Raw genomic sequence first — 26,491 nt, 5'->3', positions numbered from 1 at the left:
TTGACTTATCTCGAGTCTGCCAAACGGTTGAATCTTAGACAGGCTCGTTGGTCGCTATTTTTCTCCCGTTTTGATTTTGTGGTTTCGTACCTTCCAGGCTCTAAGAATGTGAAGGCTGATGCCCTGTCAAGGAGTTTTGTGCCCGACTCTCCGGGTGTTCCTGAGCCGGCGGGTATTCTCAAAGAGGGGGTAATTTTGTCTGCCATCTCCCCTGATTTGCGGCGGGTGCTGCAAAAATTTCAGGCTGATAGACCTGACCGTTGCCCAGCGGAGAAACTGTTTGTCCCTGATAAATGGACTAGTAGAGTTATCTCTGAGGTTCATTGTTCGGTGTTGGCTGGTCATCCTGGAATCTTTGGTACCAGAGATTTGGTGGCTAGATCCTTTTGGTGGCCGTCTTTGTCGCGGGATGTGCGTTCTTTTGTGCAATCCTGTGGGACTTGTGCTCGGGCTAAGCCCTGCGGTTCTCGTGCCAGTGGGTTGCTTTTGCCCTTGCCGGTCCCGAAGAGGCCCTGGACGCATATCTCTATGGATTTTATTTCGGATCTCCCTGTCTCTCAAAAGATGTCGGTCATTTGGGTGGTTTGTGATCGCTTCTCTAAGATGGTCCATTTGGTACCCTTGTCTAAATTGCCTTCCTCCTCTGATTTGGGGCCATTGTTTTTCCAGCATGTGGTTCGTTTACATGGCATTCCGGAGAACATCGTTTCGGACAGAGGTTCCCAGTTTGTTTCGAGGTTTTGGCGAGCCTTTTGTGCTAGGATGGGCATTGATTTTTCCTCGGCTTTCCATCCTCAGACAAATGGCCAAACCGAACGAACTAATCAGACTTTGGAAACATATCTGAGATGCTTTGTTTCTGCTGATCAGGATGATTGGGTGTCCTTTTTGCCTTTGGCTGAGTTCGCCCTTAATAATCGGGCCAGCTCGGCTACTTTGGTTTCGCAGTTTTTCTGCAATTCTGGTTTCCATCCTCGTTTCTCTTCAGGGCAGGTTGAGTCTTCGGACTGTCCTGGTGTAGATACTGTGGTGGATAGGTTGCAGCAGATTTGGACTCATGTGGTGGACAATTTGACATTGTCCCAGGAGAAGGCTCAACGTTTCGCTAACCGCCGGCGCTGTGTGGGTCCCCGACTTAGTGTTGGGGATTTGGTTTGGTTGTCGTCTCGTTATGTTCCTATGAAGGTTTCCTCTCCTAAGTTTAAGCCTCGTTTCATTGGTCCGTATAAGATTTCTGAGGTTCTCAATCCTGTGTCGTTTCGTTTGACCCTTCCAGCTTCTTTTGCCATCCATAATGTATTCCATAGGTCATTGTTGCTGAGATACGTGGCGCCTGTGATTCCATCCGTTGATCCTTCTGCCCCGGTGTTGGTTGAGGGGGAGTTGGAGTATGTGGTGGAGAAGATTTTGGATTCTCGTATTTCGAGACGGAAACTCCAGTACCTGGTCAAGTGGAAGGGTTATGGTCAGGAAGATAATTCGTGGGTCTTTGCCTCCGATGTTCATGCTGCCGATCTGGTTCATGCCTTTCATTTGGCTCCTCCTGGTCGGCCTGGGGGCTCTGGTGAGGGTTCGGTGACCCCTCCTCAAGGGGGGGGGGTACTGTTGTGAATTCTGTTGTCAAGCTCCCTCCTGTGGTCATGAATGGTACTTCGGCTGGTTCTGTCCATGGGCTTCCTCTGGTGATTGTGAGTGGAGCTGCGGCTTCTGAGTTTCCTTCCACAGGTGACGAGGTTAATTTGTTAGCTGGCTGCTCTATTTAACTCCACTTAGATCATTGCTCCATGCCACCTGTCAATGTTCCAGTATTGGTCTAGTTCTCTCCTGGATCGTTCTTGTGACCTGTCTTCCCAGCAGAAGCTAAGTTCCTGCTTGTTTTTCTCTGGTTTGCTATATTTCTGTCCAGCTTGCTATTTTGATTTTTGTCTTGCTTGCTGGAAGCTCTGGGACGCAGAGGGAGCGCCTCCGCACCGTGAGTCGGTGTGGAGGGTCTTTTTGCGCTCTCTGCGTGGTCGTTTTGTAGTTTTTTGTGCTGACCGCAAAGTTACCTTTCCTATCCTCTGTCTGTTCAGTAAGTCGGGCCTCACTTTGCTAAATCTATTTCATCTCTGTGTTTGTAATTTTCATCTTTACTCACAGTCATTATATGTGGGGGGCTGCCTTTTCCTTTGGGGAATTTCTCTGAGGCAAGGTAGGCTTTATTTTTCTATCTCTAGGGCTAGCTAGTTTCTTAGGCTGTGTTGAGTTGCATAGGGAGCGTTAGGCGCAATCCACGGCTGTTTCTAGAGTGTGTGATAGGATTAGGGATTGCGGTCAGCAGAGTTCCCACGTCTCAGAGCTCGTCCTATATTATTAGTAACTATCAGGTCATTCCGTGTGCTCTTAACCACCAGGTCCATTATTGTCCTTACCACCAGGTCATAACAGTCCACCATCTACTCTACTGTACTCAATGCCTATCATCTACTCTACTCTACTCTACTCAATGTCCCATCTAATCTACTCAATGCCCACCATCTACTCTACTCAATGCCCCATCTATTCTAATCAATGCCCACCATCTACTCTACTCAATGCCCCATCTACTCTCCTCAATGTCCACCATCTACTCTACTGTACTCAATGCCCCCATCTACTCAATGGCCCATCTATTCTACTCAATGCCGATCATCTACTCTACTCAATGCCCATCCTCTACTCTACTCAATGCCCCTGTCTACTCATTGCCCCCATCTACTCTACTCAATGCCCATCATCTACTCTACTCAATGCCCCCATCTACTCTACTCAATGCCCATCATCTACTCTACTCAATGCCCATCATCTACTCTACTCAATGCCCATCATCTATTCTACTCTACTAAATGCCCCTGTCTACTCAATTCCCCCATCTACTCTACTCAATGCCCCCATTTACTCTACTGAATGCCCCCATCTATTCTACTGAATGCCCCCATCTATTTTACTGAATGCCCCCATCTACTCTACTCAATGCCCATCATCTACTCTACTCAATGCCCATCATCTACTCTACCCAATTCCCCCATCTACTCTACTCAATGCCCATCATCTACTCTACTCAATGCCCCATCTACTCTACTCAATGCCCCATCTATTCTACTGAATGCCACCTATTCTACTTAATGCCCCCCATCTACTCTACACAATGCCCCATCTATTCTACTTAATGCCCCATCTACTCTACACAATGCCCCATCTATTCTACTGAATGCCCCATCTACTCTACTCAACGCCCCATCTATTCTACTCATTGCCCCCCATTTATTCTACTGTATGCCCCCCATCTACTTTTCTCAATGCCCTCATGTAGTTTTCTCAATCCCCCCTCCCCCACCATTTAGGACCCCTGCTAAGATAAAGGTTGGTCATTTTGCTTTTGTATACGTACAGCACTTCATTCCTATAATGTAAATCTGCTTTACCCGCACTGAATTCTTAGCTGGATATTCAGCAGCCATTCTAGAAAAAAAAGCAGAGCTGCAGTGTAAAGTAAGGCGATAGATAAAACAGCAGCCCATCTGTGTCATCTCTTGGAATCCCAGAAGTCACAGCCCAATTAATAAGAGCCTTGTGGTACATTCTGTCACCTGGGGTGGTGGTCCAGAAAAGAAGGGGGTCTTTCTTTCAGGATCCACATTATATGTCGAGGTAGAAGAGCGGTTACAAAGCGTTTCTCTCGCTCTTTAGGAGATATCCAGGATTACACATATAACCCACTAGATGGTGGCCCGATTCTAACGCATCGGGTATTCTAGAATATGTATGTAGTTTATTTATGAAGTTTTCAGAATAATGCAATTTATACACAGGATTCGGCCGGGCCGGGCGCGACCAATTAGCGAAGCGTGGTTCAAATTCCGCAACGTAGTATATTGCCCAGCCACGTAGTATGTAGCACAGGCCATGTAGTATATAGCACAGGCCACGTAGTATATAACACAGCCCACGCAGTATATAACACAGATCACGTAGTATATAGCCCAGCCCACGTAGTATATAGCAATGTGGGCACCATATCCCTGTTAAAAAAAAAAAGAATTAAAATAAAAAATAGTTATATACTTACCTTCCGTCGGCCCCCGGATCCAGCCCAGGCGTTTACCGCTGCTCCTCGCGACGCTCCGGTCCCAAGAATGCATTGCGGTCTCGCGAGATGATGACGTAGCGGTCTTGCGAGACCGCTACGTCATCATCTCGCGAGACCGCAATGCATGGACCGGAGCGTCGCGAGGAGCAGCGGGAAAGGCACCGGATGGTGAGAATATAATGATTTTTTATTTTGTTTATTATTTTTAACATTAGATCTTTTTACCATTGATGCTGCATAGGCAGCATCAATAGTAAAAAAGTTGGTCACACAGGGTTAATAGCAGCATTAACGGACTGCGTTACACCGCGGCATAACGCGGTGTAGCGCAGCCATTAACCCTGTGTGAGCGCTGACTGGAGGGGGCACTGATAAGAGACTAGGAAGGGGCGAATTCGCGGCCGGACTGGGCCCATCGCTGATTGGTTGCAGCCTGTCGGCCGCGACCAATCAACGACGCAGGATTTCCGTGACAGACAGACAAACAGACGGAAGTGCCCCTTAGACGATTAGATATATAGATTAATTTCAATAGACGCTGTGTAATGCTCAATGTCTCCTGCGGGGGTGCTGCAGGAAAACTGAACACGTACTGTCAGGTTTCCTTAAAGATCACAATTGCTTGCTGATTAACACTTAATGATCAACTTATTGTTATGGAACCCAGAGCAGAGAACTTCTTTTTTGGCTTTCAATATGATCAAAATATGTAATAAAAGAGTAAAATATCTGTAATATAGACACCACTAGGGGGAGCTCAGGAGCTTGCTGCATACAGATTTTACATTGAAATCAATAATAACATAGTCCTTGGTGAGCTCCCTCTAGTGGTGGCAGAGCTGGATGTATCCTGTACAGCAGGAGGTTTGTAACTCTGTATTCTGATGACTCTATATAGATCAATTATGAAATTTGTCGGCACAGAAAAATTGGACTTAAAAAGGAACATGACGGCAGTTAAAAAAGGTGGAGCTTCCCCCTTAAAGCCACCTGTGTGCGGCTGGAGATACAGAGGAGCCTTGTCTGAGGGATGACACCCGGTGATGAGCCGAGATGTCTCATTATCTCATTATTAAGATGTGCGCTCAGGGATCGCAGCTCCTCAGTGCAGCCACTCAGATGAAGAGGTGAAGACATGCTTTGTGTCAGGCTGCATGTGGCCGCCCCTGGATGCCACCTTCTGACCGTCCTCCATCAGAAAGTTTGTGATCTTAATCAGAAGAACGTTTTTTATGCTCAGATCAAATCAGAAAGGAGACAGTGGCTTGGACTGAGGCAGGGAGCGGGACAAGGAGCGAGGCAGGGAGAGAGTGGGGAAGAGAGTGAGGCAGGGAGAGAGGCAGGGAGTGAGGCAGAGAGCGAGGCAGGGAGTGAGGCAGAGAGCGAGGCAGGGAGAGAGGCAGAGAGTGGAGAACAGAGCGAGGCAGAGTGTGGGGAAGAAAGCGAGGCAGGGAGTGAGGCAGAGAGCGAGGCAGAGAGTGAGGCAGAGAGTGAGGCAGGGAGTGAGGAAGAGAGTGAGGAAGAGAGTGAGGAAGAGAGTGAGGAAGAGAGTGAGGCAGAGAGTGAGGCAGGGAGTGAGGCAGGGAGTGAGGCAGGGAGTGAGGCAGGGAGTGAGGCAGGGAGTGAGGCAGAGAGTGAGGCAGAGAGTGAGGAAGAGAGTGAGGCAGAGAGTGAGGCAGGGAGTGAGGCAGAGAGTAGGGAAGAGAGTGAGGCAGGGAGTGAGGAAGAGAGTGAGGCAGAGAGTGAGGCAGGGAGTGAGGCAGGGAGTGAGGCAGGGAGTGAGGCAGAGAGTGAGGCAGAGAGTGAGGCAGAGAGTGAGGCAGAGAGTGAGGCAGAGAGTGAGGAAGAGAGTGAGGCAGAGAGTGAGGCAGGGAGTGAGGCAGAGAGTAGGGAAGAGAGTGAGGCAGGGAGTGAGGCAGGGAGTGAGGCAGGGAGTGAGGCAGAGAGTGAGGCAGGGAGTGAGGCAGAGAGTGAGGCAGAGAGTGAGGAAGAGAGTGAGGCAGAGAGTGAGGAAGAGAGTGAGGCAGAGAGTGAGGCAGAGAGTGAGGCAGGGAGTGAGGCAGAGAGTAGGGAAGAGAGTGAGGCAGGGAGTGAGGCAGAGAGTGAGGCAGGGAGTGAGGCAGAGAGTGAGGCAGGGAGTGAGGAAGAGAGCAAGGCAGGGAGTGAGGCAGAGAGCGAGGCAGGGAGTGAGGCAGAGAGTGAGGCAGGGAGTGAGGCAGAGAGCGAGGCAGGGAGCGAGGCAGAGAGTGAGGCAGAGAGTGAGGAAGAGAGCAAGGCAGGGAGTGAGGCAGAGAGTGAGGCAGGGAGTGAGGCAGAGAGTAGGGAAGAGAGTGAGGCAGGGAGTGAGGCAGAGAGTGAGGTAGGGAGTGAGGAAGAGAGCGAGGCAGGGAGTGAGGCAGAGAGCGAGGCAGGGAGTGAGGCAGAGAGCGAGGCAGGGAGTGAGGCAGAGAGCGAGGCAGGGAGTGAGGCAGAGAGTGAGGAAGAGAGCAAGGCAGGGAGTGAGGCAGAGAGCGAGGCAGAGAGTGAGGCAGAGTATGGGGAAGAGAGTGAGGAAGAGAGCGAGGCAGAGAGCGAGGCAGAGTATGAGGAAGAGAGCGAGGCAGAGAGTGAGGCAGGGAATGAGGCAGAGAGCGAGGCAGGGAGTGAGGCAGAGAGTGAGGAAGAGAGTGAGGAAGAGAGTGAGGCAGAGAGCGAGGCAGAGTATGGGGAAGAGAGCGAGGCAGAGAGCGAGGCAGAGAGTGAGGCAGGGAGCGGGACAACGAGCGAGGCAGGGAGAGAGGCAGAGAGTGAGGAAGAGAGCGAGGCAGAGTATGGGGAAGAGAGCGAGGCAGAGAGCGAGGCAGGGAGTGAGGCAGGGAGTGAGGCAGGGAGCGAGGCAGGGAGTGAGGCAGGGAGTGAGGCAGAGTGTGGGGAAGAGAGCGAGGCAGGGAGTGAGGCAGAGAGCGGGGAAGAGAGTGAGGCAGAGTGTGGGGAAGAGAGTGAGGCAGGGAGCAGGGCAGAGAGCGGGGAAGAGACCGAGGCAGGGAGCGAGGCAGAGAGTGGGGAAGAGAATGAGGCAGAGAGTGGGGAAGAGAGTGAGGCAGGGAGTAGGGCAGAGAGCGGGGAAGAGACCGAGGCAGGGAGCAAGGCAGAGAGTGGAGAAGAGAATGAGGCAGAGAGAGGGGAAGAGAGTGAGGCAGGGAACGAGGCAGAGAGCGGGGAAGAGAGTGAGGCATGGAGCGAGGCAGAGAGCGGGGAAGTGAGTGGGGAAGAGACCGAGGCAGAGAGTAGGGCAGGGAGGGGGCAAAAACCGGGGCAGAGAGTGGGGCTGGCAGATGTCCCCTGCCCAGTGTGCCCAGGTGATTCTCTGCTCCTACTTAGGTCTTCATTGTTAACCCCATATGTTGAGGAATGTATTAGTGCCAGCCTTTCATAGCTGTGGGATCAGTGGCGTAACTTGAAACTCATGGGCCCCGATGAGAAAGCTCCAACGGGGCCCCCAAATATTTTAAATCTTCAATAGCAATAGTCTTTTTCTATAGGCCAAAGGGACTTTAGGGCCCCCTAGGCACCAGGGCCCGGGTGCGATTGCAACCCCTGCACCTGTTGTAGTTACGCCCCTGTATGGGATCATGACGAGTTTTCCAGCTTTTCTGGATTCCCAGTTTTACACAGCTATGAATTTGGCACAATAAAGTGGGTCATAAGGGGGCAAAAAGTAACCGGGTGCACACAAGTGAAGGGTGGGGGTTGGGAGGATCACTGGGTTGTCGCCATATTAATCTCGCTGACATTTACCGTAATTGTATCTTTTTTTTTCTCGATTTCAGGGTCTTATTAAAATCCGAGGAGACAAATGCTGGAGAGACCTGACCTGCATGAACTATCACTATGAGGTCAGTACACGAAGAGCGGCCCCTGTGTAATGTGTAGGAACTGAATAGTGAGTGCAGCTCTGGGGTATAATACAGGAGGTAACTCAGGATCAGTAATGTATGTACACAGTGACTGCACCAGCAGAATAGTGAGTGCAGCTCTGGGGTATAATACAGGATGTAACTCAGGATCAGTAATGTAATGTATGTACACAGTGACTGCACCAGCAGAATAGTGAGTGCAGCTCTGGGGTATAATACAGGATGTAACTCAGGATCAGTAATGTAATGTGTGTACACAGTGACTGCACCAGCAGAATAGTGAGTGCAGCTCTGGAGTATAATACAGGATGTAACTCAGGATCAGTAATGTAATGTATGTACACAGTGACTGCACCAGCAGAATAGTGAGTGCAGCTCTGGGGTATAATACAGGATGTAACTCAGGATCAGTTATGTAATGTGTGTACACAGTGACTGCACCAGCAGAATAGTGAGTGCAGCTCTGGAGTATAATACAGGATGTAACTCAGGATCAGTAATGTAATGTATGTACACAGTGACTGTACCAGCAGAATAGTGAGTGCAGCTCTGGGGTATAATACAGGATGTAACTCAGAATCAGTAATGTAATGTATGTACACAGTGACTGTACCAGCAGAATAGTGAGTGCAGCTCTGGGGTATAATACAGGATGCAACTCAGAATCAGTAATGTAATGTATGTACACAGTGACTGCACCAGCAGAATAGTGAGTGCAGCTCTGGGGTATAATACAGGATGTAACTCAGGATCAGTAATGTAATGTATGTAAACAGTGACTGCACCAGCAGAATATTGAGTGCAGCTCTGGGGTATAATACAGGATGTAACTCAGGATCAGTAATGTAATGTATGTACACAGTGACTGCACCAGCAGAATAGTGAGTGCAGCTCTGGGGTATAATACAGGATGCAACTCAGAATCAGTAATGTAATGTATGTACACAGTGACTGCACCAGCAGAATAGTGAGTGCAGCTCTGGGGTATAATACAGGATGTAACTCAGGATCAGTAATGTAATGTATGTACACAGTGACTGCACCAGCAGAATAGTGAGTGCAGCTCTGGGGTATAATACAGGATGTAACTCAGGATCAGTAATGTAATGTATGTACACAGTGACTGTACCAGCAGAATAGTGAGTGCAGCTCTGGGGTATAATACAGGATGTAACTCAGGATCAGTAATGTAATGTATGTACACAGTGACTGCACCAGCAGAATAGTGAGTGCAGCTCTGGGGTATAATACAGGATGTAACTCAGGATCAGTAATGTAATGTATGTATACAGTGACTGCACCAGCAGAATAGTGAGTGCAGCTCTGGGGTATAATACAGGATGTAACTCAGGATCAGTAATGTAATGTATGTACACAGTGACTGCACCAGCAGAATATTGAGTGCAGCTCTGGAGTATAATACAGGATGTAACTCAGGATCAGTAATGTAATGTATGTACACAGTGACTGCACCAGCAGAATAGTGAGTGCAGCTCTGGAGCTTAATACAAGATGCACAAAAAGTGATGGATTTTGACCCCAGGAATGAATCTTGTACGTGTAGATGAGCTGACTTTGCCTTTTGGTGCAGAGCAAAGATTTAATTGACAAACTCATCTCTGCATTAGTTGCTGTGTGTGGAATTTATGATGTGCCACAAACCTGCTATTTCATCCTGTTTTATGGACCCCAGGTACCATCCTCAGGCTGTGCCGTCCTTTGTGTCCCTGTGGGGGGCTCATCCTATGGAGAGATAATGGTGACATTAATGTGCTGACTTTACAGGACTGTGATGTGTAATCAGGGGGCAGCGGAGACCACGGGCAGATTATGTCTCCGGGCCCCATATAGTCATATAGAGTCCCCGGGATTGGAGGGAGGATCCCTTTAAGATCGTCCTCATAATCAAAAACCCTCAGTCGTCTGTCATTTTCCTCTCCTTGATTTTAGGCTATTGCAGACTTCACCACCAATCAGTGGAGTTCCCCAAAGTTAAGTGTAAAAAGGAGGAAATAAATAGAAATTAGCCCGGGGAATTTGTGATTAATGGTAAGAAACATTTGTTCCCGTCATGATGAAAAATGCGGCCCCCGAAACCGCCCCTCGGCCCCCCGCAGATGTCTGAGATTAGCACAAGTGGCCATCATGTAAGAGGAAAGACGAGAGATCTGTGTAATATCTATCATCTATCTATTATCTATCTATTATCTATCTACAGTATCTATTATATATCTGTTATCTATCCATCTATTATATATCTACAGTATTATCTATCTATCTATCTATCTATCTATCTATCTATCTATCTATCTATTATCTATCTATCATCTATCTATTATCTATCTATCTATTCTCTATTGTCTATTATCTATCTATTATGTGTATATCTTATCTATCTATCATCTATCTATTATCTATATCTATCTATTATATATGTATCAATTTTCCATCTACTGCTATTTCTTGTGCTTATATAGCGCCATTAATTCTACAGCACTTATCACACATTATCACTGTCTCCATTGGGGCGCACAATCTCTATTCCCCTATCAGTCTTTGGAGTGTGGCAGGAAGCCCACACAATCATGGAGAGAACATAGAAACTAAAATCGTAATTATTGGGATTTGAACCCAGGACACCAGCGCTGCAAAGCAATAATGTTAACCACTGAGCCACCATACAGTGCTAACCACTGAGCCACCATACAGTGCTAACCACTGAGCCACCATACAGTGCTAACCACTGAGCCACCTTACAGTGCTTACCACTGAGCCACCTTACAGTGCTTACCACTGAGCCACCATACAGTGCTAACCACTGAGCCACCTTACAGTGCTAACCACTGAGCCACCATACAGTGCTAACCACTGAGCCACCATACAGTGCTAACCACTGAGCCACCTTACAGTGCTTACCACTGAGCCACCTTACAGTGCTTACCACTGAGCCACCATACAGTGCTAACCACTGAGCCACCTTACAGTGCTTACCACTGAGCCACCATACAGTGCTTACCACTGAGCCACCATACAGTGCTAACCACTGAGCCACCATACAGTGCTAACCACTGAGCCACCATACAGTGCTAACCACTGAGCCACCATACAGTGCTTACCACTGAGCCACCATACAGTGCTAACCACTGAGCCACCATACAGTGCTTACCACTGAGCCACCTTACAGTGCTTACCACTGGGCCACCATACAGTGCTAACCACTGAGCCACCATACAGTGCTAACCACTGAGCCACCATACAGTGCTAACCACTGAGCCACCATACAGTGCTAACCACTGAGCCACCATACAGTGCTAACCACTGAGCTACCATACAGTGCTAACCACTGAGCCACCATACAGTGCTAACCACTGAGCCACCTTACAGTGCTTACCACTGAGCCACCATACAGTGCTAACCACTGAGCTACCATACAGTGCTAACCACTGAGCCACCTTACAGTGCTTACCACTGAGCCACCATACAGTGCTAACCACTGAGCCACCATACAGTGCTTACCACTGAGCCACCATACAGTGCTAACCACTGAGCCACCATACAGTGCTAACCACTGAGCCACCTTACAGTGCTTACCACTGAGCCACCATACAGTGCTAACCACTGAGCCACCATACAGTGCTAACCACTGAGAGCTCTCTATAACTTCTCTTCTTTCTCTCCCTCCCTTTCCTTTTCTCCTTTCTTACTCCTTCTCCTCCCTATCCCCCTTCCTCTCTCACTTCCTCCCATTTTAACTCTCTTCCTTGTTGTCTCTTCCCCTCTTTCTGTTCCTCTGTCTCCCTCTCTCCCTAGCCTTGCTTCATCTCTCTGTCTCTCCCTCTTCCTCTCTTTTCTTTCATTTATCTCTCCCTATCCTTCTCTCTCTCTCTGTCTCTTTTTCTCCTTTTCCCTCTTGCTTTTTGTCTCTCCTCCTTCCTCTCTCCTTTCGTCTCTTTCTCACTCTTTCTTTCTGTCCCTCTCTCTCTTCCTCTGCTTTCTCTTTATTTTCCTCTGTCTCCCCCTTTTCCTGTATCCTTCTCTCTCTCTCTTCCTCTTTCCTTCTTTCTTTTCCTCTTGTCTTCCTCTTTCTCTGTATCCTTCTCTCTCTTCCTCTTTTCCTTCCTCTTCTCTTTCTTTTCCTCTGTCTCCATCTTTCTCTGTATTCTTCTCTCTGTCTCTCTTCCTCTTTCCTTCTTTCTTTTCCTCTGTCTCCCTCTTTCTCTGTATCCTTCTCTCTTCCTCTCTTTCTTCCTCTTCTCTTTTCCTCTGTCTCCCTCTTTCTCTGTATCCTTCTCTCTGTCTCTCTTCCTCTTTCTTTTTCTCTGTCTCCCTCTTTCTCTGTATCCTTCTCTCTCTATCTCTCTCTCTTCCTCCTCTCTTTTCCTGTCTCCCTCTTTCTCTGTATCCTTCTCTCTCTTCCTCTTTCTTCCTCTCCTCTTTTCCTCTGTCTCCCTCTTTCTCTGTATCCTTCTCTCTTCCTCTCTTTCTTCCTCTCCTCTTTTCCTCTGTCTCCCTCTTTCTCTGTATCCTCTCTCTTCCTCTCTTTCTTCCTCTCCTCTTTTCCTCTGTCTCCCCTTTCTCTGTATCCTTCTCTCTGTCTCTCTTCCTCTTCTCTTTCTTTTTCTCTGTCTCCCTCTTTCTCTGTATCCTTCACTCTCTTCCTCTCTTTCTTCCTCTTCTCTTTTCCTCTGTCTCCCTCTTTCTCCGTATCCTTCTCTCTCTTCCTCTCTTTCTTCCTCTTCTCTTTTCCTGTCTCCCTCTTTCTCTCTATCCTTCTCTCTTCCTCTCTTTCTTCCTCTTCTCTTTTCCTCTGTCTCCCTCTTTCTCTGTATCCTTCTCTCTCTTCCTCTCTTCCTTCCTATTCTCTTTTCCTCTGTCTCCCTCTTTCTCTGTATCCTTCTCTCTCTTCCTTCCTCTTCTCTTTTCCTCTGTCTCCCTCTTTCTCTGTATCCTTCTCTCTCTTCCTTCCTCTTCTCTTTTCCTCTGTCTCCCTCTTTCTCTGTATCCTTCTCTCTCTTCCTTCCTCTTCTCTTTTCCTCTGTCTCCCTCTTTCTCTGTATCCTTCTCTCTCTTTCTTCCTCTTCTCTTTTCCTCTGTCTCCCTCTTTCTCTGTATCCTTCTCTCTCTTTCTTCCTCTTCTCTTTTCCTCTGTCTCCCTCTTTCTCTGTATCCTTCTCTCTCTTCCTTCCTCTTCTCTTTTCCTCTGTCTCCCTCTTTCTCTGTATCCTTCTCTCTCTTCCTCTTCTCTTTTCCTCTGTCTCCCTCTTTCTCTGTATCCTTCTCTCTCTTCCTCTTCTCTTTTCCTCTGTCTCCCTCTTTCTCTGTATCCTTCTCTCTCTGCCTCTCTTTCTTCCTCTTCTCTTTTCCTCTGTCTCCCTCTTTCTCTCTATCCTTCTCTCTCTTCCTTCCTCTTCTCTTTTCCTCTGTCTCCCTCTTTCTCTGTATCCTTCTCTCTCTTCCTTCCTCTTCTCTTTTCCTCTGTCTCCCTCTTTCTCTGTATCCTTCTCTCTCTTCCTTCCTCTTCTCTTTTCCTCTGTCTCCCTCTTTCTCTGTATCCTTCTCTCTCTTTCTTCCTCTTCTCTTTTCCTCTGTCTCCCTCTTTCTCTGTATCCTTCTCTCTCTTCCTTCCTCTTCTCTTTTCCTCTGTCTCCCTCTTTCTCTGTATCCTTCTCTCTCTTCCTTCCTCTTCTCTTTTCCTCTGTCTCCCTCTTTCTCTGTATCCTTCTCTCTCTCTCTTTTCTCTCTCCAGCACATGAAGCGTGCGGTGTCGGTGCGGCAGCGTTTTCCACCTTTTCCATCCTTTCACCATTGCCCGCTGCAGCGCCGCCCTGCCATCTCCCCGTCCTCCTCCGGCAGCTCTCAGGCGGCAGCGATGGCTTCCAGGTGACGGTCACTTAGTCAAATCAGCTCCTTTGTTGCCCTAAGCCGAGCCCTGGAATGCAAATCTCTACGATGCAAATCCCGCGGCCCCGCGGAGCCGAGCGGAGGAGGTTGCATATAAGAACCGAAAATACACAAAAACCCCACAGGACAGCTACACATGCAAAACCTGCCACCAAGCGTCATTGTCATGGGGCCGAACACGTCACCATGTCTGACCTTATCTTCCCCCTGCGGGGTCCGGACTGAAAATAAACCCCAAATTTTAAAAGCCTTGTGGTCGGCTGAAGACTATGAAACGCGCGGTGTCGGTGCGCTCACACCGCGCCGGTCGTATTCCTCTTCATCGTTACTTCCCTTATTACACGTGGGTTTTCTCAGACTATATTGTGTTTGATGGAATAAAGAAATGTGACCTGCGGGATAAAAGCCCCGGCTGCTGCAGAACATCATTACGGCTGGTATTGAGCGGCAGTAAAACGCGTCGGTTTCTGGGATTTGGTGATCAGTGGGATCCCGTCGATCCTGTGACATCCTGATAACTGACCCTAAAACAGAAGAGGAGCGAATCGATGCCCAGGACCCTGGCAGTGGACCCCGACATTTAATTTGCGGCACTTAATGACTCCTTGGGGGGCTGTCGACAAAGCCGATTTTTTCCGGAAGCCTTTATACCTATTTCTGTTTGGCCCCCCCGTAACCTTCCGACACAAGACGACGGAGCGTGAGCCGCCGGTAACGACTGTTACCCCCCAAAACGGTATTATATTAAACGCAAATAACGGAATTTCGGAGGGGGGAAATGTTGCGCAAACATGGAAAGCAGTCGCCTCCCGTCCCCCCCCCCTCCGTTACTCGGAAAATAGACTCCATCTGGGGGAACTTAATTAAAATTACAGATCCCTTTGTTATTGTATGTCTTCAAAGTGCCTTGATGTCTGCAGACCGGCGGCCGAGGGGTTAACCCCCCCCGCGCCGTTATTAAAGCCTCGTTCTTAATTAGCCGTCTTCTCATAATTGCTGGCAGGAATGCAGGCGCATGCTGAGTTACACTGCGCCGGGGCTAATAAGAGGCTGTAATTACTCCAGACACAGCCGAGACCCGACGGCCATCAGTAGACATTGGCGGAATCTGCTAATCCAGATTATTACACATTAATGGAAATATAAAAAAAACATTGAATTTGGAACAGCGCCCCTCCTGTTTACAGGTTGCACGCGGTATTGCAGCTCCATTGATGTGAATAGGGCTGAACTGTAATACCACGCTCAGCCTGAACGCTGAGTGGCGCTCTTAATAAAAATAAGAGACCGGCCATGTTTTTCTGTTCTTGGGAAACACTTCCAGAAGTTTCCTGACCATTAAAGAGGCTGTGAAGAGTTACGAGCAATTTTCACTTATGTAATTGATAGGTGGCAAGTAGTAGATCGGTGGGAGTCCGACTGCTAGGACCCCCACTAGGTACCAGATCTGGGCTCCTAAATACATGTTTTTTTTTTTTTTTGGTTTTTACTGCTCCTGTCGCTGCCAGAGGTAACCGAGTCCTGACTTCTGAAGCGGTAGCGCTAATGCTCGTCCCCTGTTTCATGATACCGGACCCCCCCTTTTGGCGATCAGTTGGGGTCTTAGCGATCAGAACCCCCACATTGATCTATGTTAGTTTCTGATTGGTGGGGGATCTGACCACCCGGAGCCAAAAGATAAAGGGAGGCCTCATGGGTTGGTTCCGATTTAGCACTGCCCCTTACTAGGTTGTTCTTGGTCCTACCCTCATGTGACCACTGCAGCCAATCACCGGCCTCAGCAACCGGGGAACAACTAAATGAAGTCTTGAGAGGCGGCGGGATATATGGGGGTCATTATACAGTGTTTTATTATTTTATCACGAAAAAAAAAAAAAAAAAATCAGACTCCTCCTTTGAAATGATAATATTGCTGCTACCTGCGGCCACCACTAGAGGGAGCACAGTGCATACACTGAACTCAGCAGTCATACGGAATGCTGTGAGCTCCCCCTAGTGGCAGCATGGAATATTCAAAAGGAAACCGCCGTATATTTAGGCTGATTGGCCATTCAGGGTCCTGGAAAAGCCGAGTAATAATCTGGGTACTGGAAGTGCACATGTAAAATATAACGTCAGGAAAGAGAAAGCCGGCGCGTTCCTCCCGGGCATGTTACGTGGCCATCACTCCTGGATAATAACCTTTTCCCCGAAGTGCAAGTGAAAGACAAATTGTACCGATTAACACTCATTGAGGCTGATTGGAGCGCGGCTCCTCTGATCCGGATTTCTGGAAGGAGTTTTTTCTTTTTTTCCGTCAAGACAATCCTGAAGCCGTAAAACCTCAGACCTGCATGTAAGCAATTACCGAGCGGCTTCCCGTGCAGGACGGGCGCACAGGCAGATAAATGTCAACATGCCATCAAAACCTTATTACCCGGAGTCTGGAGTTTGTATTCAATGCTCAGCGTTATAGAACTTTATAATGGTCCGCTGAATCCTTAATGGATCCCAGGTGCGGGCGGCGCACGACTGTTTGCTGATTGGAGACGCGGCGACTAAAAATCTGCAGGGCGAAATGTGCTACTAAATGGCGCAGTGTGGTTATGTAACTTGTGCATTTAGCCCATGTAGAACTGCTCTGATTGAGTCACAGCCAGAGCTGCATTCACAATTCTGCTCAGTTGTTTAGCTCCACCCCCTTCTTCCTGACATGTGATTTCATAACTCGGCTCCCACAATGCACTGCTGTCTGACAACAGGAGCCCGGCAGAATTGTGGGGCCACTCGGGTGCTAAGGGGCCGGTGGGATGATCCTGCTCCTCTAAACATTCGTCGAATATGTATGGCATAAAAAGGGGGATTTCTGTGCAGCAGGCACTTGCTCCATACCACTCACTGGTATCGTCTTTGATTGGAGCTTGCATCTGTTTAACTCTTTTAGATACCACAGTGAACAGCAACCACGGCATCTAAGCGTTAGTCCCTCGGTCACCCTGATTTTGGCAAAAATAAGGGGCATTTCTATGCAGCAGGCACTTGCTCCATACCACTCACTGGTAACATATTTGATTCTAGCCGCCTCTGTTTGAATCAGTTTAACTCGTTTAGATGCCACAGTGAACAGCGACCATGACATCTAATCGGTTAGTCCCTCTATCACCCTGATTAGACCTCTGATTTTGGCAAAAATTAGGAGAATTTTAATGCAGCAGGCACTTGCTTCATACCACTCACCGGTAACTTATGTGATTGGAGCGGCCTCTGTTTGTATCAGTTTAACTACTTTAGATGCAACAGTGAACAGCGACCACGACATCTAAGCAGTTAGTCCCTCTGTCACCCTGATCAGGCCTCTGATTTTGGCAAAAATGAGGATATTTTTTATGCAGCAGGCGCTTGCTCCATACCACTGACCTGTAACGTCTTTGATTGGATGTCACAGTGAACAGTGACCATGGCACCTAAGCAGTTCGTCCCTCTGTCACCCTGATTAAGCCTCTGCAATGTGATTGTGGGATCCCAATGGTTTGTTTAGTGCCAGACAGACGTTCCCAGATTTCCATGTACTCCCCTGACACTGACCGATTATGTAGACAAAACTCAGGAACCCCCAACTCAAACTAAACTAGGACCAAAGCTGCAGGGATTGTGTCATCTAACCATGTGACCACCGGGGACAATTATTTGTGTATGTACCCAGATGTAAATGTTTTATGGTATAAGAACTGTGGGGATATTGATAATAATGGCAATAAAAAAAAGACAGGATTCTATAGAAAACGATAGGCCTGCTCAAAAGAGGTATATTAGGGCACACCTAAAACTGTGGTTTTTGAAAATAATCCTGATTAACTGGGGTAGCAAATTCTAGAGAAGTGGTGCAGCACAAGAGAAGTTCTGGAGAATGGGAGTGGGAGGTTCGGATTATGGAGGATGTTAGTCTTAAGGTCCCCATACTCATTAGACTAATGTCAGCCAAAGCCACCGATGTCAACAGGTTCATTCGGCAGTCTACTGTTTATGGCGGGTGCCGACAGGTGATGGTTGAAGGGGAGATAAGGGTCTGGCATGACCAATTTCGGATTTCCAATCTTTTTCTAAGCCCCAGCCAGTGATGTCCGGTAGGTGTTCGGCAGGAATGTTCGGCAGAGAGAGGGGAGAGTTAGGCGAGATAGCTACTGACCAAACGAGGTATCTAAAGTGTATGGTGGTGGACTTCACATCATTAGTAGAGCGGAAAGCTTGGGTAGGGTGGTAGACCGGGATTGAGGGAGGAGATATAGTGCAGAGCTTATATTGTATTGTCTAAAGTAGTTTGGGCCCACCAGAGAAATTCAGTCTTGGGACCCACCATGCATAAGTGGTACTAAAACAATCTGGGAATGAGAATTTATAGGAATGATTGTTCCCAACTATCGACTTCCAGTAATCACCTGACAAATCAGCAAAATGCTGATGGGTAACCTGTGCAATGACTGGCACAGGGTGGAGGCATCCTTGTAGCTGCTGGATCGAAACATGTGTCCGGCTGCTTCAGGATAGATCGGAGGGTGAAGACTTTAGTGATGGGCACATGCTCTGCCACTTTTCCCTTTGATGGGAGTCCTAGTCGCCAGACGCCTAACGATTGCATACTATGAGCAGTTGGGTAATAAAGTTGTGATCTTGGTTCAACCCCCTCAAGTTTCAGGTGCAAGATGCCATCAGTTGTTCCCCCCCTGACCGGATGAAATGGTCGAGCGTCGACGCCTCTCACTTATGTTCTGTTACGTCTTTAGGTCCTTAATAAAATCAGCGCGGGTATTGTCACGAGTCCCAAAAAATATAAGAAACACTGACGGCTCCTACGGTCTGTACACCACCAGTGAGTAAGTAAGTGACCCCCTCCCAGTCATGGGGTTATTGAACATGCTCGGGGTCCTATAGGTTGTCCACTCCATCCTTGGCCATAATGGGGTCTTCCAGGAGGCCGGGAGCCTCAGACTGTCATGGTGGAAGAGAAATTAGGGCCCTTGCCGATGTGTGGAGACAGCGTCTTGTCAAGCAGTTAATTGACACAACAGATGCCCGGGGGCTTTATTTTTAATTACGTCAGTGCAAATTCCACAAGATTTGGGATCTATTGTTGCCACTAATTTTCTGTCCGCCCCCCGCTGTGCTCCCATCTGCAGCCCCCTAGCAGCTTGCACTCCCCTCTGCGAAGCTTGCGGAGATTCTTCTCCCAGCCCGGCCATCTTCCTACGCTGGCAGTCGCCTCTCGTGAGCTGCCGTCTGCCGTTGCAGGCGCCTCGTATCGCAAGCGTCCTTAAATTGAAATTTTTTTATTGATGGATTTCAAAAAATTGCCCCAAGTTCTTTTTGTTTTTTTTTTCTTTCTGACCCCGATGAATCACTGACCCCGCTGCCTGCCCCTATAATCTGCACCGCGGATCAGAGAAACTGCCATCCCACTGACCTGGGCCGAGCGATGTATCGATAATCGCATCAGTCCTACTAGATCTGGTATAAGGATGACCTGCAGTACCAGCAGCGGCCATAGACAAGAGGGGCACTGTGCCTGGAAGAAAGAAAACAGGTTCAGTGAGTGTCAGGGCCGGACTTATAATGGCCATGTTACATAGGCGGCCATATTGTGCCCCAATTAGAGAGCCAACCATATGGCATCCTTATTAAAGAGCTCACCATATAGTGCCCCATTACAGAGCTCACCATATAGTGCCCCATTACAGAGCTCACCATATAGTGCCCCATTACAGAGCTCACCATATAGTGCCCCATTACAGAGCTCACCATATAGTGCCCCATTACAGAGCTCACCATATAGTGCCCCATTACAGAGCTCACCATATAGTGCCCCAATTACAGAGCTCACCATATAGTGCCCCCATTACAGAGCTCACCATATAGTGCCCCATTACAGAGCTCACCATATAGTGCCTCATTACAGAGCTCACCATATAGTGCCCCATTACAGAGCTCACCATATAGTGCCCCATTACAGAGCTCACCATATAGTGCCCCATTACAGAGCTCACCATATAGTGCCCCATTACAGAGCTCACCATATAGTGCCCCATTACAGAGCTCACCATATAGTGCCTCATTACAGAGCTCACCATATAGTGCCCCATTACAGAGCTCACCATATAGTGCCCCTATTAAAGAGCTCACCATATAGTGCCCCTATTAAAGAGCTCACCATATAGTGCCCCATTACAGTGCTCACCATATAGTGCCCCTATTAAAGAGCTCACCATATAGTGCCCCATTACAGAGCTCACCATATAGTGCCCCATTACAGAGCTCACCATATAGTGCCCCATTACAAAGCTCACCATATAGTGCCTCATTACAGCGCTCACCATATAGTGCCCCCATTTCAGAACTCACCATATAATGCCTCATTACAGAGCTCACGATAAAGTGCCCCATTACAGAGCTCATCATATAGTGCCCCCATTACAGAACTCACCATATAGTGACCCCATTACAGAGCTCACCATATAGTGCCCCATTACAGAGCTCACCATATAGTGCCTCATTACAGAGCTCAACATATAGTGCCCCAATTACAGAGCTCACCATATAGTGTCCCATTACAGAGCTCACCATATAGTGCCTCATTACAGAGCTCACCATATAGTGCCCCCATTACAGAGCTCACCATATAGTGCCCCTATTAAAGAGCTCACCATATAGTGCCCCTATTACAGAGCTCACCATATAGTGACTCATTACAGAGCTCACCACATAGTGTCCCCATTACAGAGCTCACAATATAGTGCCCCATTACAGAGCTCACCATATAGTGACCCATTACAGAGCTCACAATATAGTGCCCCATTACAGAGCTCACCATATAGTGCCCCATTACAGAGCTTACCATATAGTGCCCCTATTAAAGAGCTCAGCATATAGTTCCCCCATTACAGAGCTCACCATATAGTGCCCCATTACAGAGCTCACCATATAGTGGCCCCATTACAGAGCTCACCATATAGTGCCCCATTACAGAGCTCACCATATAGTGCCCCTATTAAAGAGCTCAGCATATAGTGCCCCCATTACAGAGATCACCATATAGTGCCCCATTACAGAGCTCACCATATAGTGCCCCATTACAGAGCTCACAATATAGTGCCCCATTACAGAGCTCACCATATAGTGCCCCATTACAGAGCTCACCATATAGTGCCTCATTAGAGCTCACCATATAGTGCCCCCATTACAGAGCTCACAATATAGTGCCCCATTACAGAGCTCACCATATAGTGCACCATTACAGAGCCAGCCATATAGTGCCCCATTACAGAGCTCACCATATAGTGCCCCATTACAGAGCTCACCATATAGTGCCTCATTACAGAGCTCACCATATAGTGCCCCATTACAGAGCTCACAATATAGTGCCCCATTACAGAGCTCACCATATAGTGCCCCATTACAGAGCTCACCATATAGTGCCTCATTACAGAGCTCACCATATAGTGCCCCATTACAGAGCTCACCATATAGTGCCCCATTACAGAGCTCACCATATAGTGCCTCATTAGAGCTCACCATATAGTGCCCCCATTACAGAGCTCACCATATAGTGCCCCATTACAGAGCTCACCATATAGTGCACCATTACAGAGCCAGCCATATAGTGCCCCATTACAGAGCTCACCATATAGTGCCCCATTACAGAGCTCACCATATAGTGCCTCATTACAGAGCTCACCATATAGTGCCCCATTACAGAGCTCACAATATAGTGCCCCATTACAGAGCTCACCATATAGTGCCCCATTACAGAGCTCACAATATAGTGCCCCATTACAGAGCTCACCATATAGTGCCTCATTACAGAGCTCACCATATAGTGCCCCCATTACAGAGCTCACAATATAGTGCCTCATTACAGAGCTCACCATATAGTGCCCCATTACAGAGCTCACCATATAGTGCCCCCATTACAGAGCTCACCATATAGTGCCCCTTTTACAATGTCCTCCCTTACAGGATTTTCCCCGACAGCGCTCACCTAGTGGTCACCACTGAGTCCTTTACGCTGTGACTCCTCCTAGCTGACGTCACAGTGTTGTAGATTTCTCCCAGTAATCGGGATAATCCTTCTAGTCCTCCTTCGCAGCCACTTAATCTGCTCTTCACCCACAGGGTCTAATTGGTTTTTATGTCATTGATCCGGCTCGTTAAGCCGTGAGGACACAGATTCACCTTCTCCAGTTCCAGGCCTGTAATCCCTGGTATCTGACTCAGCTGATGGTCCCAATTGGGCCGATGACGCCAAACACAAGTAGTTTTAGTTCTCCCCATGTTCCGACCTGGTGGATGACTCTTTCAGAAGATCTTCCCAGACTTTTTGACTTCGACCAACTGTTTTCTATGTGTATCGGCATCCTGTGATCTTCTATTTGGCAAAGAAGTCTCGCCAGAGACAAACATGAAGCTTTCAGCTTTTGTCTGCATTTGTTTATTAGACTGTTCTATTATAACCACATATACAGAGGTTGTCCCAACTTGGCAAGTTATAAACTATCCACCGAGCAATGGCTCAGCATTAACATTCACCAACAGGCCAGGGATAATGCACACAGTGATGTCACAGTACAGAGATAATACACACAGTGATGTCACAGTACAGGGATAATACACACAGTGATGTCACAGTACAGGGATAATACACACAGTGATGTCACAGTACAGGGATAATACACACAGTGATGTCACAGTACAGGGATAATACACACAGTGATGTCACAGTACAGGGATAATACACACAGTGATGTCACAGTACAGGGATAATACACACAGTGATGTCACAGTACAGGGATAATACACACAGTGATGTCACAGTACAGGGATAATACACGCAGTGATGTCACAGTACAGGGATAATACACACAGCGATGTCACAGTACAGGGATAATACACGCAGTGATGTCACAGTACAGGGATAATACACACAGCGATGTCACAGTACAGGGATAATACACACAGCGATGTCACAGTACAGGGATAATACACACAGCGATGTCACAGTACAGGGATAATACACACAGCGATGTCACAGTACAGGGATAATACACACAGTGATGTCACAGTACAGGGATAATACACAGTGATGTCACAGTACAGGGATAATACACACAGCGATGTCACAGTACAGGGATAATACACACAGCGATGTCACAGTACAGGGATAATACACACAGCGATGTCACAGTACAGGGATAATACACAGTGATGTCACAGTACAGGGATAATACACGCAGTGATGTCACAGTACAGGGATAATGCACACAGTGATGTCACAGTACAGGGATAATACACACAGCGATGTCACAGTACAGGGATAATACACACAGCGATGTCACAGTACAGGGATAATACACGCAGTGATGTCACAGTACAGGGATAATACACACAGTGATGTCACAGTACAGAGATAATACACACAGCGATGTCACAGTACAGGGATAATACACACAGCGATGTCACAGTACAGGGATAATACACACAGCGATGTCACAGTACAGGGATAATACACACAGCGATGTCACAGTACAGAGATAATACAAACAGTGATGTCACAGTACAGGGATAATACACACAGTGATGTCACAGTACAGGGATAATACACACAGCGATGTCACAGTACAGGGATAATACACACAGCGATGTCACAGTACAGGGATAATACACACAGTGATGTCACAGTACAGGGATAATACACAGTGATGTCACAGTACAGGGATAATACACACAGTGATGTCACAGTACAGGGATAATACACACAGTGATGTCACAGTACAGGGATAATATACACAGTGATGCCACAGTACAAGGATAATACACACAGTGATGTCACAGTACAGGGATAATACACAGTGATGTCACAGTACAGGGATAATGCACACAGTGATGTCACAGTACAGGGATAATACACACAGTGATGTCACAGTACAGGGATAATGCACACAGTGATGTCACAGTACAGGGATAATACACACAGTGATGTCACAGTACAGGGATAATACACACAGTGATGTCACAGTACAGGGATAATACACACAGTGATGTCACAGTACAGGGATAATGCACACAGTGATGTCACAGTACAGGGATAATGCACACAGTGATGTCACAGTACAGGGATAATGCACACAGTGATGTCACAGTACAGGGATAATACACACAGTGATGTCACAGTACAGGGAAAAGAAAAAAAATTCTCCTCACCCGTCCTCCTGTTCCCTGCGTCTTTTCTGCACATGTGGCCCGTACGCACTGCAGACCCCTTGGAGCTTGCGGCCCAGGTCAGGAGACCCCCAGTGTCCGCTCTTTATTCAGTTGTGTGTGTCCTTGGAGCTGACATCGGTGTGCCGGTCCTTGGCAGTGACGTCATAAGCCGCTGCGCCGGACCACCCATGTGAGCTGCTGGCCTCTGATTGGCTGGCACGATTGAATGTGCGTCCCAGGACCTGTCGTGTGGATAAAGTGCTAAATTGGGGCAACCAATTATTTCCCAAATGGGAACCAGACATTGTCCAGAAAGGTTCCTGGTGATGTGGTTGTCGGGAGCTTCTTACATAGGTCCTGCTGGTGTGTGGCAGGAGGAAGGAATCGCACTAGTGCCAGGCAAGACATGGGCACCATTGATTGCCATCCACGTGCGATGTGACTGGCAGCAAAAAAAGGGTAAACACAAAGTTATCTATATGTGTATATGCCCCTCTGTCGTGTGCATGGGGCGACCCCTCATCTCTGCAAATACATCACCTGGCGGCCCCATGATATTCCTAAAGCTCTCGGCACAATGGGCTCCTTTGTCTTCCACTAATTTAATTTATAGCTCGGACATTCTGAGCAGTAGCAAACAAAAGCTGATATATTATACGCTCCCCTCCAAACCTGGCACAGGCCCCAGTAACCTACATGGGACATTAACTGCTTCACTGCATCCAGAGTTCAGCCGCGTCCCCATAGTGGAGCCAACAACGGGGTCTGTGATCACTCGCAGGGCAGATAGCCGGGACAGCATGGCGGAAATTATCTACCGCTTGTCAATCACCACACATGGCTAACTATTGTCACCCAGCCCCGAAATATAGAATTATATCCTGGTACATAGGAGCAGTATTATAGCAGTTATATTAGTGTACATAGGGACAGTATTATAGTAGTTGTATATTCTTGTACATAGGGGCAGTATTATAGTAGTTATATTCTTGTACATAGGGGCAGTATTATAGTAGTTATATTCTTGTACATAGGAGGCAGTATTATAGTAGTTATATTCTTGCACATAGAGGGCAGTATTATAGTAGTTATATTCTTGTATATAGGGGCAGTATTATAGTAGTTATATTCTTGTACATAGGAGCAGTATTATAGTAGTTATATTCTTGTACATAGGAGCAGTATTATAGTAGTTATATTCTTGCACATAGAGGGCAGTATTATAGTAGTTATATTCTTGTACATAGGGGGCAGTATTATAGTAGTTATATTCTTGTACATAGGGGCAGTATTATAGTAGTTATATTCTTGCACATAGAGGGCAGTATTATAGTAGTTATATTCTTGCACATAGAGGGCAGTATTATAGTAGTTATATTCTTGTACATAGGAGCAGTATTATAGTAGTTATATTCTTGTACATAGGAGCAGTATTATAGTAGTTATATTCTTGTACATAGGGGCAGTATTATAGTAGTTATATTCTTGCACATAGAGGGCAGTATTATAGTAGTTATATTCTTGTACATAGGAGCAGTATTATAGTAGTTATATTCTTGTACATAGGGGCAGCATTATAGTAGTTATATTCTTGCACATAGAGGGCAGTATTATAGTTGTTATATTCTTGCACATAGAGGCAGTATTATAGTAGTTATATTCTTGTACATAGGAGCAGTATAATAGTAGTTATATTCTTGTACATAGGAGCAGTAGTATAGTAGTTATATTCTTGTACATAGGGGGCAGTATTATAGTAGTTATATTCTTGCACATAGAGGGCAGTATTATAGTAGTTATATTCTTGTATATAGGAGCAGTATTATAGTAGTTATATTCTTGTACATAGGGGAAGTATTATAGTAGTTATATTCTTGTACATTGGGGCAGTATTATAGTAGTTATATTCCTGTACATAGGGGCAGTATTATAGTAGTTATATTCTTGTACATAGGAGCAGTATTATAGTAGTTATATTCTTGTACATAGGAGCAGTATTATAGTAGTTATATTCTTGTACATAGGGGCAGTATTATAGTAGTTATATTCTTGTACATAGGAGCAGTATTATAGTAGTTATATTCTTGTACATAGGAGCAGTATTATAGTAGTTGCATTCTTGTACATAGGAGCAGTATTATAGTAGTTATATTCTTGTACATAGGAGCAGTATTATAGTAGTTATATTCTTGTACATAGGGGAAGTATTATAGTAGTTATATTCTTGTACATAGGGGCAGTATTATAATAGTTATATTCTTGTACATAGGAGCAGTATTATAATAGTTATATTCTTGTACATAGGGGCAGTATTATAGTAGTTATATTCTTGTACATATGGGCAGTATTATAGTAGTTA

At 46.9% G+C, this 26,491-nt stretch overlaps 1 protein-coding gene across 5 annotated transcripts in view; it reads left to right on the top strand.

Annotated features, from left to right (window-relative positions):
- LMF1 (lipase maturation factor 1) overlaps positions 1–26,491 on the top strand; it is a 234,161-nt gene that overhangs the window by 93,516 nt on the left and 114,154 nt on the right. For all 5 annotated transcript variants that reach the window (XM_069734634.1, XM_069734631.1, XM_069734636.1 and 2 more), the window contains one exon: positions 7,918–7,983. In XM_069734634.1, coding sequence (XP_069590735.1) covers positions 7,918–7,983 — 66 coding nt within the window. The remainder of the gene's footprint in view (positions 1–7,917; positions 7,984–26,491) is intronic.

This window comes from Ranitomeya imitator, chromosome 7 (assembly GCF_032444005.1).
Source record: "Ranitomeya imitator isolate aRanImi1 chromosome 7, aRanImi1.pri, whole genome shotgun sequence".
NCBI classification, from domain to species: Eukaryota; Metazoa; Chordata; class Amphibia; order Anura; family Dendrobatidae; genus Ranitomeya; species Ranitomeya imitator.
This window is presented reverse-complemented; position numbering and strand designations above follow the sequence as displayed.